At 43.7% G+C, this 20,109-nt stretch overlaps 1 protein-coding gene across 1 annotated transcript in view; it reads left to right on the top strand.

The window, feature by feature from the left end:
- Window positions 1–12,176, top strand: part of GNS (glucosamine (N-acetyl)-6-sulfatase) — a 103,133-nt gene extending 90,957 nt beyond the window's left edge. Inside the window, exon 14 of the mRNA XM_063927547.1 lies at window positions 8,971–12,176. Coding sequence (XP_063783617.1) covers window positions 8,971–9,064 — 94 coding nt within the window. The 3' untranslated portion in view covers window positions 9,065–12,176. The remainder of the gene's footprint in view (window positions 1–8,970) is intronic.
- The last annotated feature ends 7,933 nt before the right edge of the window (window positions 12,177–20,109 follow it).

The raw sequence follows: 20,109 nt of genomic DNA, 5'->3' as shown, positions 1-20,109 counted from the left end.
TTTGAACCACTTGCCACAGTGGATTTGAAATATCTCACATGGAAAGTGGTAATGCTGTTGGCCCTGGCTTCAGCCAGGCGCGTATCAGAATTGGCGGCTTTATCCTATAAAAGCCCTTACCTGATATTTCATTCGGATAGGGCGGAATTGAGGACTCGTCCTCAATTTCTCCCTAAGGTGGTTTCAGCGTTTCACATGAATCAACCTATTGTGGTACCTGTGGCTACTAGGGACTTGGAGGACTCCAAGTTGCTGGACGTAGTCAGGGCCCTGAAAATATAGGTTTCCAGGACGGCTGGAGTCAGAAAATCTGACTCGCTGTTTATACTGTATGCACCCAACAAGCTGGGTGCTCCTGCTTCTAAGCAGACGATTGCTCGTTGGATTTGTAGTACAATTCAACTTGCACATTCTGTGGCAGGCCTGCCACAGCCAAAATCTGTAAAAGCCCATTCCACAAGGAAGGTGGGCTCATCTTGGGCGGCTGCCCGAGGGGTCTCGGCTTTACAACTTTGCCGAGCAGCTACTTGGTCAGGGGCAAACACGTTTGCTAAATTCTACAAATTTGATACCCTGGCTGAGGAGGACCTGGAGTTCTCTCATTCGGTGCTGCAGAGTCATCCGCACTCTCCCGCCCGTTTGGGAGCTTTGGTATAATCCCCATGGTCCTTACGGAGTTCCCAGCATCCACTAGGACATCAGAGAAAATAAGAATTTACTTACCGATAATTCTATTTCTCATAGTCCGTAGTGGATGCTGGGCGCCCATCCCAAGTGCGGATTGTCTGCAATACTTGTATATAGTTATTGTTACAAACAAATCGGGTTGTTTATTGTTGGAAGCCATCTTTTCAGAGGCTCCTACGGTTATCATACTGTTAACTGGGTTCAGATCACGAGTTGTACGGTGTGATTGGTGTGGCTGGTATGAGTCTTACCCGGGATTCAAGATCCTTCCTTATTATGTACGCTCGTCCGGGCACAGTATCTTAACTGAGGCTTGGAGGAGGGTCATAGGGGGAGGAGCCAGTGCACACCAGCTAGTCTAAAGCTTTTACTTTTTGTGCCCAGTCTCCTGCGGAGCCGCTATTCCCCATGGTCCTTACGGAGTTCCCAGCATCCACTACGGACTATGAGAAATAGAATTATCGGTAAGTAAATTCTTATTATTTCTTTCTAAATTTCTCAAAAATAAATTTTTGGCCTAGGGGTGCCGTGAAAAAAATTCTGAAATTCTAGGGCGCCGTGATTCAAAAAAGTTTGGAAACCACTGGCTTATTGGAAGAAGAGTAAAGACCATGGGGGTGATTCAGACCTGATCATAGATGTGCTAAATTTAGCACATCTACGATCAGCTTCCCTGACATGTGGGGGGACGCCCAGCACAGGGCTAGTTTGCCCCGCATGTCAGGACCTGCCCCGTTGCACAAGTACAAAAGCATCGCACAGCGGCAATGCGTTTGTACTGGCAGAGTAGCTCCCTGTCAGCGCAGCTCCTGCGTGCTGGCAGGGAGCTACTTGTCGCTGCACGGGTCGCAGCAGCTGCATATGACGTCACGCAGCCCGTTGCCCGGACCGCATCATCTAAATGGCGGCCAAACACTGCCAGCCCGCACCCTCCCGCCCTGTCAATCAGGCAGAGGCGTTTGCAGGGCTAAGACAGCCGTCGGCTATCTGGCATGCGCTGGCGCACTGCGGCGTCGGCGCAGTTCAGACCTGATCGCTGCTGTGCGAACATGCACAGCAGCGATCAGGTCTGAATTAGCCCCCATGTTTTCTAACCAGAGCAAGCCTCTGTTCTCATCTATCCTGTTGCCAGCATATAAGTACACAGCACTTACAAAGTATATAGTTATGGATAAGTACTGAAGGATAAAACGGCTGCAAAGTCACCCATGTACTTGACTACATAGGGAGGCATTCAATTAAAACCGTTTTTCGTCTAGGCGAAAAAACTGCACTTTTCGCTTTTTTTTTTTTTTTTAGGGTGAATGGGGATCCGCCCTATGCAATAGTACGGCCAATTTTTTGCCTAGGCAAAACATTCGGCAGAAACGAAAAACATGTGGTTTGGCAAATCTGCGTGTTTTCGCACCTGCATCGGTGAAAACGAGGCACGTTTTTGAAGATTTTGAGGCATTTTTCGACAATGCTTTTTCACTAAAAATATAACTTGTACTGTACTACAGTAACATAGCCCAGTTACTCCTCCATTTCCCATCTTTATTCTGTGTACATAACCGTCTCATTACAATGGGACACTGTCCCTCGCACATTAACACTTCCACAAATGTCTGCCACTGCAGACTGTGTGTCACTAATGGTTCTTAGGGCCATGTCCTGTACATCTCTGCAGTGTCTTCCACTCCTGAGGCAGTTTCTGGCTAAGAAACATGCCTAGTTATTCTGTCATTCCTGAAAATGTTATGAATGGGTTTCCTGCATCCATATAAACACCTTTTGTTCTGATGAAAATGTGATGTGATAAATTCCACTGATAAATAATGTGCAATATTATGCAGATTCCCGCAGCACAACTGTGATTTTGTTTCTACAAATGTAATTCTTTCCAAACATGTATTCCTTGTCTTGCAAAATCTTACAGCCATGTATGACTTCTGGAGTCACTGGAGAAACCTTTTCCTATTACAGTTATCAATCTGGCCAGTGTTGTATGTTAGCATAGTTTTTCGCTCCTGCCAGCTGCAAAGTCACCCATGTACTTGACTACATAGGGTGGTATTTAATTAGGACCGTTTTTCGCCTAGGCGAAAAAACTGCACACTTCGCTATTTTTTTTTGTTTTTTGTTTTTTTAGGGCGAATGGGGATTCGCCCTATGCAATAGTACGGCCAATTTCTCTAACGTCCTAAGTGGATGCTGGGGACTCCGTAAGGACCATGGGGAATAGCGGCTCCGCAGGAGACTGGGCACATCTAAAGAAAGCTTTAGGACTAACTGGTGTGCACTGGCTCCTCCCCCTATGACCCTCCTCCAAGCCTCAGTTAGATTTCTGTGCCCGACGAGAAGGGTGCACACTAGGGGCTCTCCTGAGCTTCTTAGTGAAAGTTTTAGTTTAGGTTTGTTATTTTCAGTGAGACCTGCTGGCAACAGGCTCACTGCATCGAGGGACTAAGGGGAGAAGAAGCGAACTCACCTGCGTGCAGAGTGGATTGGGCTTCTTGGCTACTGGACATTAGCTCCAGAGGGACGATCACAGGCCCAGCCTGGATGGGTCCCGGAGCCGCGCCGCCGGCCCCATTACAGAGCCAGAAGAGCGAAGAGGTCCGGAAAAATCGGCGGCAGAAGACGTTCCTGTCTTCAATAAGGTAGCGCACAGCACTGCAGCTGTGCGCCATTGCTCTCAGCACACTTCATACTCCGGTCACTGAGGGTGCAGGGCGCTGGGGGGGGCGCCCTGAGACGCAATAAAACATGATAAAAATACCTTACATGGCAAAAAATACATCACATATAGCTCCTGGGCTATATGGATGCATTTAACCCCTGCCAGAATATACAGAAAAACGGGAGATAAGGCCGCCGAAAAGGGGGCGGAGCCTATCTCTTCAGCACACTGGCGCCATTTTCCCTCACAGCTCAGTTGGAGGGAAGCTCCCTGGCTCTTCCCTGCAGTCACTACACTACAGAAAGGGTTAAAAAAAGAGAGGGGGGCACTAATTAGGCGCAGTATTAAAACATACAGCAGCTATAAGGGGAAAAACACTTATATAAGGTTATCCCTGTATATATATATATAGCGCTCTGGTGTGTGCTGGCATACTCTCCCTCTGTCTCCCCAAAGGGCTAGTGGGGTCCTGTCCTCTATCAGAGCATTCCCTGTGTGTGTGCTGTGTGTCGGTACGTTTGTGTCGACATGTATGAGGAGAAAAATGATGTGGAGACGGAGCAGAGTGTCTGTAACAGTGATGTCACCACCTAGGGGGTCGACACCTGTGTGGATGTACTGTTGAAAATTACGTGACAGTGTCAGCTCTGTATAAAAAAACAGTGGTTGACATGAGACAGCCGGCTACTCAGCTTGTGCCTGTCCAGACGTCTCATAGGCCGTCAGGGGCTCTAAAGCGCCCGTTACCTCAGATGGCAGATACAGACGCCGACACGGATACTGACTCCTGTGTCAACGGTGAAGAGACAACCGTGATTTCCAGTAGGGCCACACGTTACATGATTGAGACAATGGAAAATGTTTTATACATTTCTGATAATACGAGTACCACCAAAAAGGGGTATTATGTTCGGTGAGGGAAAAACTACCTGTAGTTTTCCTGAATCTGAGAAATAAAATGAGGTGTGTGATGATGCGTGTGTTTCGCCCCGATAACAATTGATAATTTCTTAAAATGTATACCCTTTCCCGCCAGACGTTAGGGTGCGTTGGGAAACACCCCCTAGGGGGGATAAGGCGCTCACACGCTTGTAAGAACAAGGGCTCTACCCTCTCATGAGATGGCCGCCCTTAAGGATCCTGCTGATAGAAAGCAGGAAGGTATCCAAAAATGTATTCACACACATACTGGTGTTATACTGCGACCAGCAATCGCCTCAGCCTGGAGGTGCAGTGCTGGGTTGGCATGGTCGGATTCCCTGACTGGAAATATTGATATCCTAGATAAGGATAGTATATTATTGCCTATAGAGCATTTAAAAGATGCATTTCTATATATGCATGATGCACAGCGGAATATTTGCCGACTGGCATCAAGTATAAGTGCGTTGTCCAATTCTACCAGTAAAATGGTCAGGTGATGCGGATTCCAAACGGCATTTGGAAGTATTGCCTTTGAAAAGGGACATTTGGGGTCGGTCTTTTAGACCTGGTGGCCACGGCAACAACTGGGAAATCCACGTTTGTACCCCAGGTCGCCTCTCAAAATAAGACGCCGTATTATCAGGCGCAGTCCTTTGTTGGCAAGCGGACAAAAGGTTCCTCTTTTCTGCTCGTGACAGAGGGAGAGGAAAAAGGCTGAAGAGATTAGCCAGTTCCCAGGAACAGAAACCCTTTCCCGCCTCTGCCAAGCCCTCAGTATGACGCTAGTGCCTTACAAGCTCAGGCACGGTGGGGGCCCGTTCTCAATGAATTTCAGTGCGCAGTGGGCTCACTCGCAAGTAGACCCCTGGATCCTTCAGGTAATATCTCAAGGGTACATATTGGAATTCGAGACGTCTCCCCCTCGCCGTTTCCAAAAGTCGGCTTTACCGACGTCTCCCTCTGACAGGGAGGCAGTTTTGGAAGCCATTCACAAGCTGTATTCCCAGCAGGTGATAATCAAGGTACCCCTCCTGCAACAGGGAACGGGGTATTATTCCACACTATTGTGGTACCGAAGCCAGACGGCTCGGTGAGACCGATTCTAAATCTAAAATCTAAAATCTTTGAACACTTACATACAGAGGTTCAAATTCAATATTGAGTCACTCAGAGCAGTGATTGCGAACCTGGAAGAAGGGGACTACATGATGTCTCGGGACATCAAGGATGCTTACCTTCATGTCAAAATTTACCCTTCTCACCAAGGGTACCTCAGGTTATGGTACAGAACTGTCACTATCAGTTCAGACGCTGCCGTAGGGATGGTCCACGGCACCCCGGGTCTTTACCAAGGTAATGGCCGAAATGATATCCCTTCGAAGGAAGGGTATTTTAGTTATCCCTTACTTGGACGATTCCTTGATAAGGGTAAGATCCAGGGAACAGTTGGAAGTCGGTGTAGCACTATCTCAGGTAGTGTTGCGGCAGCACGATTGGATTCTCAATATTCCAAAATCGCAGCTGGTTCCGACGACTTGTCTTCTGTTTCCTAGGGATGTTCCTGGACACAGTCCAGAAAAAAAAAAAAAAAAAAGGTGTTTCTCCCGGAAGAGAAAGCCAGGGAGTTATCCGAGCTAGTCAGGAACCTCCTAAAACCGAACCAAGTCTCAGTGCATCAATGCACAAGGGTTCTGGGTAAAAATGGTGGCTTCCTACGAAGCAATCCCATTCGTTAGATTCCACGCAAGAACTTTCCAGTGGAACCTACTGGACAAATGGTCCGGGTCGCATTTTCAGATGCATCAGCGGATAACCCTGTCACCAAGGACAAGGGTATCCATCCTGTGGTGGTTGCAGAGTGCTCATCTTCTAGAGGGCCGCAGATTCGGCATTCAGGACTGGGTCCTGGTGACCACGGATGCCAGCCTGCGAGGCTGGGGAGCAGTCACACAGGGAAGGAATATCCAGAGCTTAGGGTCAAGCCTGGATACATCACTTCACATAAATATCCTGAAGCTAAGGGCCATTTACAATGCTCTAAGCTTAGCAAGACCTCTGCTTCAAGGTCAGCCGGTGTTGATCCAGTCGGACAACATCATGGCAGTCACCCACGTAAACAGACAGGGTGGCACAAGAAGCAGGAGGGCAATGGCAGAAGCTGCAGGGATTCTTCGCTGGGCGGAAAATCATGTGATAGCACTGTCAACAGTATTCATTCCGGGAGTGGACAACTGGGAAGCAGACTTCCTCAGCACGACCTCCACCCAGGAGAGTGGGGACTTCACCCAGAAGTCGTCCACATGATTAAAAAACTCGACAGGTATTGCGCCAGGTCAAGAGACCCTCAGGCAATAGTTGTAGACGCTCTGGTAACACCGTGGGTGTACCAGTCAGTGTATGTGTTCCCTCCTCTGCCTCTCATACCCAAGGTACTGAGATTGATAAGATGGAGAGGAGAAAGCACTATATTCGTGGCTCCGGATTGGCCAAGAAGGACTTGGTAACCGGAACTTCAAGAGATGCTCACGGAGGATCCGTGGCCTCTACCTCTAAGAAGGGACCTGCTCCAGCAAGGACCCTGTCTGTTCCAAGACTTACCGCGGCTGCGTTTGACGGCATGCCGGTTGAACACCGGATCCTGAAGGAAAAAAGGCATTCCGGATGAAGTCATCCATATCCTGATCTAAAGCCAGGAAGGATGTAACCGCAAAAACATTATCACCGCAATTGGCGAAAATATGTTGCGTAGTGCGAGGCCAGTAAGGCCCGACGGAGGAAATTCAACTGGGTCGATTCCTACATTTCCTGCAAACAGGAGTGTCTATGGGCCTGAAATTGGGGTCCATTAAGGTTCAGATTTCGGCCCTGCCAATTTTCTTCCAAAAAAGAACTAGCTTCAGTCATTGAAGTTTAGACGTTTGTAAAAGGGGTACTGCATATACAGCCTCCTTTTGTGCCTCCAGTGGCAATTTGGGATCTCAATGTAGTTTGGGTTCCAAAAGTCACATTGGTTTGAACCACTTAAATCTGTGGAGTTAAAATATCTCACATGGAAAGTGGTCATGCTGTTGGGCCTGGCCTGGGCCAGGCGCGTGTCAGAATTGGCGGCTTTATCCTGTAAAAGCCCTTATCTGATTTTCCATTCGGACAGGGCGGAATTGAGGACTCGTCCTCAGTTTCTCCCTAAGGTGGTTCCAGCGTTTTCACCTGAACCAACCTATTGTGGTGCCTGCGGCTACTAGGGACTTGGAGGAATCCAAGTTGCTGGATGTTGTCAGGGCCCTGAAAATATTTCCAGGACGGCTGGAGTCAGGAAATCTGACTCTCTGTTTATCCTGTATGCACCCAACAAGCTGGGTGCTCCTGCTTCTAAGCAGACTATTGCTCGTTGGATTTGTAGTACAATTCAGCTTGCACATTCTGTGGCAGGCCTGCCACAGCTAAAATCTGTAAAAGCCCGTTCCACAAGGAAAGTGGGCTCATCTTGGGCGGCTGCCCGAGGGGTCTCGGCTTTACAACTTTGCCGAGCAGCTACTTGGTCAGGGGCAAACACGTTTGCTAAATTCTACAAATTTGATACCCTGGCTGAGGAGGACCTGGAGTTCTCTCATTCCGTGCTGCAGAGTCATCCGCACTCTCCCGCCCGTTTGGGAGCTTTGGTATAATCCCCATGGTCCTTACGGAGTCCCCAGCATCCACTTAGGACGTTAGAGAAAATAAGAATTTACTTACCGATAATTCTATTTCTCATAGTCCGTAGTGGATGCTGGGCGCCCATCCCAAGTGCGGATTGTCTGCAATACTTGTACATAGTTATTGTTACAAAAATCGGGTTATTATTGTTGGGAGCCATCTTTTCAGAGGCTCCTCTGTTATCATGCTGTTAACTGGATTCAGATCACAGGTTGTACGGTGTGATTGGTGTGGCTGGTATGAGTCTTACCCGGGATTCAAAATCCTTCCTTATTGTGTACGCTCGTCCGGGCACAGTATCCTAACTGAGGCTTGGAGGAGGGTCATAGGGGGAGGAGCCAGTGCACACCAGTTAGTCCTAAAGCTTTCTTTAGATGTGCCCAGTCTCCTGCGGAGCCGCTATTCCCCATGGTCCTTACGGAGTCCCCAGCATCCACTACGGACTATGAGAAATAGAATTATCGGTAAGTAAATTCTTATTTTTTTGCCTAGGCAAAACATTCGGAAGAAACGAAAAACATGTGGTTTGGCAAATCTGCGCGTTTTCGCACCTGCATCGGTGAAAACGAGGCACGTTTTTGAAGATTTTGAGGCATTTTTCGACAATGCTTTTTCACAAAAAAAAAAGAAGTGATAAGGCATTGTCGAAAATGCCTTATAAGTGGGTGAAAATGGGCCGCAATTGAATACGCATGGGGGCTAAAGCTCTGAAATTGTGTGAGCTAATTGAATACCCCCCACAGACTGTAAAGATACAAAGCACATGGTCCTGGTAGAAGGGCCTATCTGATTCTAATATGCTGCAGGGTTTAGTATAAGTCAGTTATGTCTCATCCATCATCTGTTCTTATTATGTTTTCCCTCATACTTTTGTTTTATATATTTTGTTTAAGAATGTTCCAGATGACGTATAGATCTTTAGTATGTAAATTCTAATGTGTGTAAGGTATAACCATAGGATGTCACAAATCTAATAGAACTATGATGTGGTTGCTTTCCTGTAGGTACCGATTTGATCCACAATTGATGTTCACAAGCCAAGGTGAATGGGGTCACATGTTGAACAGAAAGTATTTGAAGCAGCGCTCCTTACGTTAAGTGTTCCGTCTTCACGTTCAGGTCTTTGAAGTGACGAGCGGGCTTATTTCTGTCATTTTTGTGCAGGACCTAATCACAAGTCGGCCTCCTTTGTGAAATCTGTGACTTGTAAACGCTCTGGTAATGTGATTGTTTTCCTGGTACTGCAGTACTATCTAGGTAACTTATGGCTGACTGATTCACTGCTGGGACTGACTGGCTGCAGTTTTAGACGGTTAAAATGACAAAGGGAACAGACTGTGTCCTATTTCTCACTTTCTCTCTCCTAACCAATCTTAAAAGCAATGAACCTTTTGTTTTTCATATTGATCTGAATTGATTATTCAAACTAAACTCTTGCAGTGTACTAATGACTCTTAAGAAAAAAAAAAAAAAGTTTGTCTTTTTAACTAGATAAGAATATTTTTGTTATAATATAACCTGAAATCCTATAAAACTTCTAAACTGGGAAACATATCAGGGTTTTGGAATGTTAGATTAATCCATAGTTTGGTGTAAAGCTGCTTTTTTGAGAGTTGTGTTAATTATGAAATCATCTTTGCTTTTTCAGCGTTGTGTTCTAGTGTGATAATAGTCTTATGCCTAAATAGATTGAGGGCAATTCAATTCTGGTGATGTCCAGCAGTACACATTACTCTGAATATTTATCAAAAATATGCTGGTATTTTTTTTTAATCATCAGTCCTATTAATGAAACATTGCACCTTCACTGGCCGATAGGTAGAAATAATTAATGTTAAAGCTTTATTTATAAAAGGGTTTAACGTACAATTTGATCATGAATTATTTTTCAGATTGTCATGAAAATAAGGTCCAAATGTAAAAGGGATTTAGCTGCTTGGTTTAAAGCGGAACATTATTTTCCTTTTAGAAGAAATTGCCACTTTAAATCTTGTGACTAAATCATCGAAACCTGGCTGCTGTTTGCAGCTTGCAGGCTATTACATTCTGACGTACAGTACGTCTGCCAGATGCAGTGCCCCTACCACATAATGTGTTTGTCAGTAAAATTATCACTTGTAGTTCGTGGAGCTAGATTGTTCCAATACGGCTTATTGGTTTATTTAGTCACAACATATTTAGAATTCTACTAAAGAACAACTCCCCCCCCCTTCCCATTGTCATAAAACCGGTAGTGAAAGGTGTATCCACATGTTATGAAACTAAAATAGATCCGGTACATAACATACGAGTTCGAGACAGTACATCAAGCTGCTATTACATTGCACTGGATGTAGTGGCTTGCAAGACGGTCGGAGCTCCGAAACTCCGGGCGAACTGTTTTTTTTTTTGTTTTGTTTTTTTTTAAAGCCGCAAACGTTTACAAGGCAAAACAGACCAGTAAATGTTTGCTGTTTTAAAAAAAACACGTACGGGTTCGGCCGGAGTCTCGGCGCTCCGACTGTCTCGCAAGCCATTACATCCGGCGTATTGTGGCACACGCATCCAGTAAGCCAGGTATTGTAGCCATGGCAAATAAATATTGACATGATGGCTTCTAGGTTTTGTCTCTCCTAGAGTTGTCAGTGTGTAGTGCATATACTGTGCACATCTGCCCTCTCCATGTGTATGATTGGCCAGCACCTTGAACACACAGTTATTGCTTTTTCAGCTTGTAGTATGAAAATAATGGTTTGTCTTCTTCATTACAATATGATTTATACTAATTCTCCACCTGCATAGCCACTATATATTTTCAGTGAAAAATTAAATGAAGGGTTCATGTAAAGTCATTTCTAAATAGTAATTTATTTACCCTGTATTGTGCAGTATTATAGAAGACAATGTATATTTTGTGCAGAAATTATTTTTGGACACTGCCATAGTAGTAGTTTGCTAATTACATATGAATGCCTACAGAATACATCACATTCTCTCACTGTAATAAGTCACATGGTGACAAGTCTGTAACATGTACGTTGTTTTCTTACAGAGATTCAACTTTTAAAGTTCATGAATTGTCCAATCTTGCATTTAGTTTTCTTTCCTTAAATCTGATAATATGGAAAATTGTCACATCAGCATATAGGGGTAGATGTATCACACCTTAGAGAGAAATAGAGAGGGCACTAACCAAACAGCTCTTGTCATGTTTGAGGATGTGTGTAAAACAAAACAAAAAATGACAGGAGCCGATTGGTTGGTACTTTATCTCCAAGCGTTGATAAATCTCCCCCATAGTGCTTGTTAGAATGGGAACTATATGAATTATTCACATAGAAGGGAACATGCACTGGAGATATCTGTTCAGCCTTGGGTTTGTGAAATAACTATTGTCATTCATTTGATTTTCTGCATGTATTTGTGTGACTATTGTAGTGTTTGCATTGCCTTTATACTTTACACATCCAGTGATCCACTACATTCTTCTAATTTAATGATTTATATTGCAATTTTTTTTCCTTTCAAAAAATCTGGATATTGTGTCAGTAGGTAAATTATTTAATGAAGCTAGTGTGCAATAATCTGATTGAAGTGCATGGAAATGTGCTTGAAAGTATTAAAAGCAATGCAAGTTTATAAAAGAAACCTGTTTTGAACATATATAAATTCAGTATGTTCAAAATGTTGTATTCTGTTGTGTCAGGCTTAGTTGGGTGGAATAACTGAGACAAATACCAATGTACTTGTGTATCAGAGGCCCTTGTGACGCATGCAATCCATTGCATGAACTGTAACATCTAGTTCCTACACATTATCCTCCATCGGCTCGATATGTAGCTGCCGAGCTGGCAATGGTAAATGTAGTAGTCATTAGCAAGTGAAGTTGACCAAGAAGTCACTTTGGGGATCTGCACACAGGAACCCAGATGAATATGTCAGATTGTTGAGACACAATCTTTCCCACCCAAGCTTCTGTAAGGAGAGTCATAAAATGTTCTCAGCTGCTGAGAGTAGACGACCAGGCTTAGCACTAGAACTAGATCTCCAATTTAAGTGACGTTTAGAGCAACAATGACTTCACACTGGCAATCTCTAGCAGGTTTTGGACTTTTATATGTTTGATCAGCAGATAACTCTTTGCCTTGTGATAACTGTCATCTTATTTAAAAAGTGTCCTTTACCTAGACCCTGTTCACTGCTGCACTTTTCAATAAAATGTTATTTCTCAGCGTGTTCTTAATTTCTTTTAATGCACGATTATGGAGGTATTCAATGAGATTTTTTTCTTTTTGTATCATTTTACCTACCATCAAAATCCCAACAACCATTGACCGGCGGTCAAACTCCCGACAAGGTCAAAATCTCGACATTTAAATGTTGACAGGTCAAAAAGTCATTTCATTGAAACCGACTTGTTCTTACTTTACCATCCCAGTGGACCTGGAGGGGGAATATAATAGTGTCCAGAGCACAGCAACGCACCTTGCCCGTGCTCGCCATGCGAGGGGACGCGGTACACCTATATGGTGTCTATGTCGACATACACACAAAAAAACAAAAATACTTGTGTCGCCATTTTTTTTTTAACCTGTCAACATTTTAGATGTCAGTATTTTGACCTTGTCTGTATTTTAAATGTCGGTATTTTGACCTTGTCTGAATTTTGACCGTCGGTCAATTGTTGTCGGGATTTTGACTGTAGGGATTTTGATTGTAGGTGTTTCTTACTAAACCCTCATTTAGTATGATATGTTGGTTTTCTCAGTGCTGCATTGTTGTTTTATGGTGGTGTGGATCGTGAATAGGGAGCCCTGTACAACACTGCCATTGGGTGGGTGCAGCAATGCCAGATCATGTGTAAGGGGGAGCTGCCAAGTAAGTGACTCCATCCTCTGTATGTCAATCATGTAGGAGTGTAATGAAGCCATAATTGCCCTCTGTGGATGCAGTGCCTGTACAGTCATGGTACCTACTTATGAAGCATGGGGGAAGTTATGGGACAACCTGTCAATGCTCACACTAATACTTCCTAGTTTGACCAGAAGGCTGCCAATCTTACTATGGCAGTAATCAACTGCATGCTGACCTGTGGGGGAGGAGGAGGAGTTGACAGTAAAGCATCTTTTCTTTGGTGGGCTTCAATGCCCAGACAAAAGCTCAGTTAAAATAGACACTTTACAGTGATTCCAGTTCCCTTGGTCTTTGGTCAATTGCAGGGAAGTATTCTCAGGGTGGGATGAAACTACACAGTGAGACACTATTACAGCTGGCTCTCTGTGTTTTCTGTTGGTGGTCAATTTTTCCTCTCCTCCTTTATATTTCGTTTCTGGTCACGGGAAAACTCAGTGACTGGGTCACAACTCACAAATACATCATATTTATGTCATTGTCCCATTCTTGTGAAGAGTCTGAAATAGAGGACTTATTTTGATGGGCTGGATGAGTTAGTGCAAGCGGTGCTACAGACATTATCCATCTGGAATTGCGAGGAATTGTCGATGCATGATAATATACAGTTGCTTCCCTTCCTGGAGAAATTGGGGATCTCCAACTAAGGTGGTGCACCTATTATGCGATTTTCTAAGTCCATAACTATTCTATCCTGTATAATGCAGCCTTTTTGGATAGTACAGAAAGAAATATAGATTTTTAAGGTATCTGCTTTGGCTTCAACCTCAAGAAAAGTTGAGACAAATAGCACTAGACCTCTCCTATCTCTAAAAGATCCCCTAAAAAGAAAAGGAGGGAGTTTAACAGGAGAATAGTTATAATTCAAAGACAACCACCTACCTTCAGTATTAGAAAGATACAAGATCAGTTAATTAAAGGGTTGGCGGTGCTCCCCAGAGTCAGAAATGGCATATATTAACACAGGAAAGAAAAGAAGACTCTCTTTTCTTTTCTTTTTTTTAGGGGGGGCACTCAGTCGCTGTATTGTGAAAGACGGGGCAGTGCCAGTGTTCAATTAAAATATAACTTTTACTGTATATAATAAAGTAACAGGGGCTATAAGTCTTTCAGGACAAAAAAAACCACACAACAATTATAAACTGTAATTACAGCAGTGAGATCGTGCCTTACAGCCACCCACATTGGGAATTTATTGTTTACCCAATTAATTATGCAGGGCACTATTCACTGCTGTAATTACTGTTTATAATTTTTGTGTGTTTTTTTTTGTCCTGAAAGACTTATAGCCCCTGTTATTTTAATATATATATTAAAAGTTATATTTTAATTGAACACTGGCACTGCCCTGTCTTTCACAATACAGCGAATGAGTGCCCCCCCAAAAAAGAGTATTTTTTTTCTTTCCTGTGTTAATATATGGCTTCAACCTCCTCAAGGTGATGGGGAAAAAAAGGTCTTGCCAATTCATGAAAGGTTTCAAGTCAGGGATGCCTTTGTCTGAATTAGTGACCTTGGATGAACAAAGTGTATGCTGGTCTTATTCAGGTCAGAATTCTAGCTTTGGTGGTCTCGGTTTATTGCAGATACAGGGACATAAGTTCATGCCTGGAGACCAAATAGATAGTGCTTCCCCCCTCCGCTCACATTCACTATCAAGACCCCAATCCCAGCAGCACTCAGGCACATACTCCCACAACCCACATTCACTACCAACACTCCAGCAGCATCCAGTCACACTCACTACTAACACCCCAGCAGCACCTAGACATTTACCCCTCCCCCTTCCCTATTACTCCCAACACCCCAGCAGCACCCAGACACACATTCCCCCCTGCATTCACTTCCAACACCCTAGCAGCTCATTAGGTAACAAGTGGGTGGTACCTAATGATGTTAATAGTTGGCCATCACCTGCCAGCCATACTAGTAGGCAAGCATAGAAACATGGATTTTGGTGGCAGATAAGAATCACTTGACTCTCTTCTAGTCTTCCCCATTTTTTACCATATTGTTACCTCAAACCCTAATAATTCCTTATTTCTTTATAATGATATCCTAATGTCTATCCCAGGCATGCTTAAACTGCTCTATTGTATTAGTCTCTACCTCCGGCATTCACAACCTCCGTCCCCCAGTCACAAGAACATTGCAGGTTTTAATGATACTGAGGCTTCAGCACAGATGGTTAAATCTAAATAACTGAGGTATTAATTTATTTGCCTGTGCTGAAGGCTGGATATCACTAAAACCTGGGCTGTTAGTGTGCCTTGAGGGCCGAGGTTGGGAATGCCTGAGGTAGAGACTAATACAATAGAGCAATTTAAGCATGCCTGGGATAGACATTAGGATATCATTATAAAGAAATTCCCTCCGAACCTGCCTCCCTCCAGTTTCAGTGCATGTCCTTTTGTTCTAATACGTCTCTTCCTTTGAAGAATGTCTCCCACCTTTACCTTGTTAAAACCCTTGATATATTTTAAAGTTACTATTAACTTTTAGTCTTTCTGGTTATGTTTTGTGATGTAGGCCATGCACCATTTTAGTTGCCTTTCTTTATACAGTCTCTAATGTATCAATATCCTTCTGGAGATATATGGCTTCCAGAACTAAACACAGATTGTAGATGAGGCCGTACCAATGGCCTATACAGTGGCATTATTACTTCTTTTTGCTGCTGATTCCTCTCCCTATGCAACCAAGCATCTGACTAGTCTTCCTGATTGCTTTGTTACATTGCTTTCCTGCCTTCAAGTCACTTGAAATAGTGACTCCTAGATCCCTTTCCTCCTCAGTAGTTTCCATTATAGTGCTGTTAATACTATATTTAGCCTTTGGGTTTTTGAGACCCAAGTGCATGATTTAGCATTTTCTTTTGGCATTAAACTGTAAATGCCACACTCTTGACCATTTCTCAAATAAACCTAAATCACCAATCATTTGTTTTACCCCTCCCGCTGTGTCTACCCTGTTGCATACTTTTGTGTTATCTGCAAAAAGGCATACCTCCCTACAATACCATTTGCAGTGTCACCAATAAGATATTAAAAAGCACTGGTCCAAGTACAGATCCCTGGGGCACTCCATTGGTAACCTTTCCCTCCTGTGAATGCACTCCATTTACTACAACTCTGTTTTCTATCCTGCAACCAAGATTTTATTCCTTCAACCATCTTAAAATCCAGTCCTAAACCTTCAAGTTTAACAGTCTGCGACGTGGGACAGTAACAAAAGCCTGGGTTGGGTATGTGTGACCAGCAGACCTGAGACCACCGGTCACAATAGCGTTGGCGGGATCCCGGCATTTAGATGCCCGGGAAAGGTAGGGGGGGGGGGGGGTGAGCGCACCGAAGCCCCTTGCGGGCTCAGTGGCGAGGGACACCCACGAGTGGGAATAGTCCATGTTGGTCGGCACGCCGACCGTCTGGATAGTGAGGGTCTGGGATGTAGGTGCCAGATAACTACATCCTCAAAAACCTTACTAAAGTCTAGATGAGCTATATCTACAGCCCCACCCCTTGATCTATTACTTTTGTCACCCAGTCAAAAAAGTCAGTAAGATATGTTTGACATGATCTCTCCCCAGTAAATCCATGCTGTTTGGAATTCTGTAAATTGCTGGATTTGAGTTATTCTACAACTCTCTCTTTTTTTTTTCTTTTTTTTTTTTGAGTGGTTCCATCAGTGTCCCTACTACTGATGTAAGGTAAGATTAGGCTTGCCAGTATATATACTTTATTAGGACTTAAAAGGAAAAAAAACTAAATTCTGTTGATGTCAAGTCTTATAAATCATCTCGCTGAATTGCAGTTAAGAATTCAAAATCACCAAAGGCATTCTCCCAGAAACCAATTCGGCTTGGGCCACTATGGGCCAGATGTACTAAGCATTGAAAAGTGATACATTTCAGTGATAAAGTACCAACCAGTCAGCTCCTGTAATTTTTTCTAAACCCAGCTTGTAACATGACCGTTATGAACTGATTGGATGGTACTTTATCACTGTGAAATTTATCACTTTTCAAGGCTTAGTGCATATCCTCTACAGTGTTTTTGCAGGACCCGTTGAACAGGAAAATGCTATGTGGATTCACACGTAGCCTTGTCGCCGGATGCCGCAGAACAGGATCCGACCAGTGCCACAATGGGATTTCAAATAGAACACAGTGACGCACAGCCGCACTGTGTGAACACACACATTTAAATATATATGTTCTACTTGAAATCCAGTAATCCTGTCATCCTGCTCAACATGCTGTGGTTGGATCGGGCGGGTGCAGCACTGCTGCATATATGTAGACGGCCAGATAGAAGACCATGTGCAGACTCCTTCCTGTTGAACGGGTGCTGCAAAAATGCTATGTGTGGCCGAAGCCTTAAGTAATGAATTGTGTACAACATTCTAACTCAATGCACTGAGCACTGATGATTTCAATGCAAATTAATATTGTTGGACTTCAGTACTCCTGTTTGGAATCACTGGTTTTAATGAATGAGTGAAACAAGACTAAGGGGAAAAAAATTACAATATGTGAACATAAAATTAAATCCACTGTTAATAGATGGTGGGATGCTTCAGATCACGCAAAGGTGTGATGGCTGCGTTATTTATCAGCTAAGCTACAGGTTGGTGAATGTATACAGAACATTATTCATTTCCTACACCACAGTAGCACACATATACACACACACTTCCCTGCATACATTACCAACACCTCAGGAGCACCCAGATACACATTCTACCCCCCCCCCCCCCCACATTTAGCTACCAAGACCATAGCAACACCCAGACATACAATCGCCCCCCCCCCCCACCTGCATTCACTAGTATCTCCCTAGTAGCACCCTTACACACAAACCCTACTCCCCACGCAATTACTAGTAGCAGTAGCACCCAGACCCCCCACCCAATCCCTTATATCCCCTGATTTACGTTACATCAGCACCTTAACAATGTTCAGCTTTTGCCATATTAAATTACAGTGGTGATGATAGATTCCAGTGGGCCTGTCATCCTACATTACCCCCTTAATTGGCATGGTCAGATCACATGTGACCACGGCGCCCCACTATGTCCCCCAGTTTTTGGCGAGGCGATCCATTATACAGATGTGCATAGTGTAATATTTAAATATTGAAAACATTTTTTTTAAACTATGGTAAATAAAAAACAAATTTAAAAAGCATCTATATGCACAGTTTTGAAGAGAAAAATCATCAGTTAATGGTTTAAGGATCTCTAGTCCGTGATCCTAAGGATGGTTTGCAATGTCCTTGAATTATAGTGGTGATAAATTCTATACTTCTGGGACATCATCTTTTGTGGCTTAACCCCGTAAGGATGTAGTCCAATAATATCACCATGGTAGGAAAAAATAAACTGTTAAGGAGGCAGAAAATACCTCCTTGAAATTAAGGAAATCCGCAGATTCATATTTCAGTAGTATTGGTCATTTTCATAGGTGTGGTGTGGTTCATAGGTTCGAACACCCCTAGGTTGACAGTGCCTAGGTCAACCACTACTGGATGACCGTAATTAAGTCTGCACCCAAAATAGGTCGACATGAGTTTTTTACATTTATTTTTAGTGTCGTTTTCTCGGTACAGTGACCAGGACCCCCAATTAATGCACCGCTTCGCTCGCCATGCTTCGGGCAAGACGTTCCCAATTGTAGTCCACGTGTATCGTAAAGTATGAAAAAGTTCAAAAAAATGAAAAAAAAAAAATTGTGAAAAACTCATGTCGACCTTTGGATATACTTTTAATTGCTGGTTTTGAAGGAATGACCACTTCAATTCAGAACATGGGCAGCTGCATACAGACGTAAAACTGGCAGATGAAGGGACTATAGCTACACAACTTTCTTTAGGTAGCTTCCCATCAACTTTAAACACATTATAAGATAAAAATAGATACTGTCTGGAATACGCATGCTAACACATCATATGAAATTTGTGATTAGGGAATATTAAAATATTTGCACAAGGGTTTTTTTTTTATATATGTAATCCTTCTATCTAATGAATACATGCCAATATATCTGCTGTTGAAATGACTACATTATAGCAGTTATGGAATTTTAAAACATCTAAACGAGTAATGTCTACAAGTAGGCAATCCCATAAATAGAGGGACCTTCACCCTATGATCCAAACTGCCAGTAAATGCAGTGGATCAGGATTTCACTTCAGGAACGGTGAGTTGACCAAGGCCATGGGTGTAATCAGGGGCAGATTGAGCTGGGGGGATGATGGAATGATGTACCATTGGGGCGGTCCCATGGCCTCTATGCTGAGCTGACTTGCGGTGCCTACTGCATGGTTGGGCTTTTTTTTTTTTTTTTAAGGGGGTGTGAGTAGGGCACACGTCTGACTTTGCTGGGAGGTCTGTCAGTAGCTCTGCCTGCTTTTTATGTGGCTGGCTCCATCTGGCAGCTCCACCCCATTCCAGTGCTCATGCACCTTTGGCTACTACTCTGTCAGAACTGGACCCAGTCAGTCCCGTCCGTCGGCTGCTACCGAAACAGAGAGAAAAATTAACCTCAGGTAGGGTTGGGGTATAGGTGTGTGAGGGAGGTTGCTGGGTGCATTGCTGCCATGTCAATATCTGTGTGTCAGCCAATGTGTTGTTGTTGTTTTTTTATTTCCAACGGGTGTCAGCGTGTTGAGATGTAAGGAGGGCCACCACTGTGTGCAACTGAGAATCAGGCCTTATAAGGAGGGATCCCGTCCCCCTTTACAGATCCTACCCCCTAAACAGACCCCGACCCCATTACGGCTGCTTACATCAATTTCCCGGGCCGGTTTTCCAACGCAATCTGCTCCTGGGTGTAATGCATTCTGTTTTTCAGGCGGTTACAAGTACAACTCACAACTACCATTATAAAACCTTAGGTGAACGGATACCTATGCCTGGTGCCAGTCATCCACCAGATATCCTATAATTATTCAGTGATCTAATAAATAAGCATTGGTGGAAAGGACAGGAATTATATAAAGAAGTCAACACATGCACAGAAATTGGGAGACATATTTTCAAAATACAGTCAGCAGGGGAAGTGTGGGTGTGGTGTCATCTGCTAATAACACTCCCCCCCCCCCCCCCCCCCCCATCAGCCAGAGTGTTGTGCAGCGTCATTGTGGCTTACTAGGCAGTTAATATGCATAAATTTCTGGAATAAATCAGGACACCTAGCTAGACATGAGCCTATTTTTGTTTGTCTTGATCTGCTATATTCATATTTCAACAAAAAC

The sequence above is a fragment of the Pseudophryne corroboree genome, chromosome 6 (genome assembly GCF_028390025.1).
Source record: "Pseudophryne corroboree isolate aPseCor3 chromosome 6, aPseCor3.hap2, whole genome shotgun sequence".
NCBI lineage: Eukaryota > Metazoa > Chordata > Amphibia > Anura > Myobatrachidae > Pseudophryne > Pseudophryne corroboree.
The sequence above is the reverse complement of the archived record's forward strand: the minus strand, read 5'-3'. Positions and strand labels throughout refer to the sequence as shown.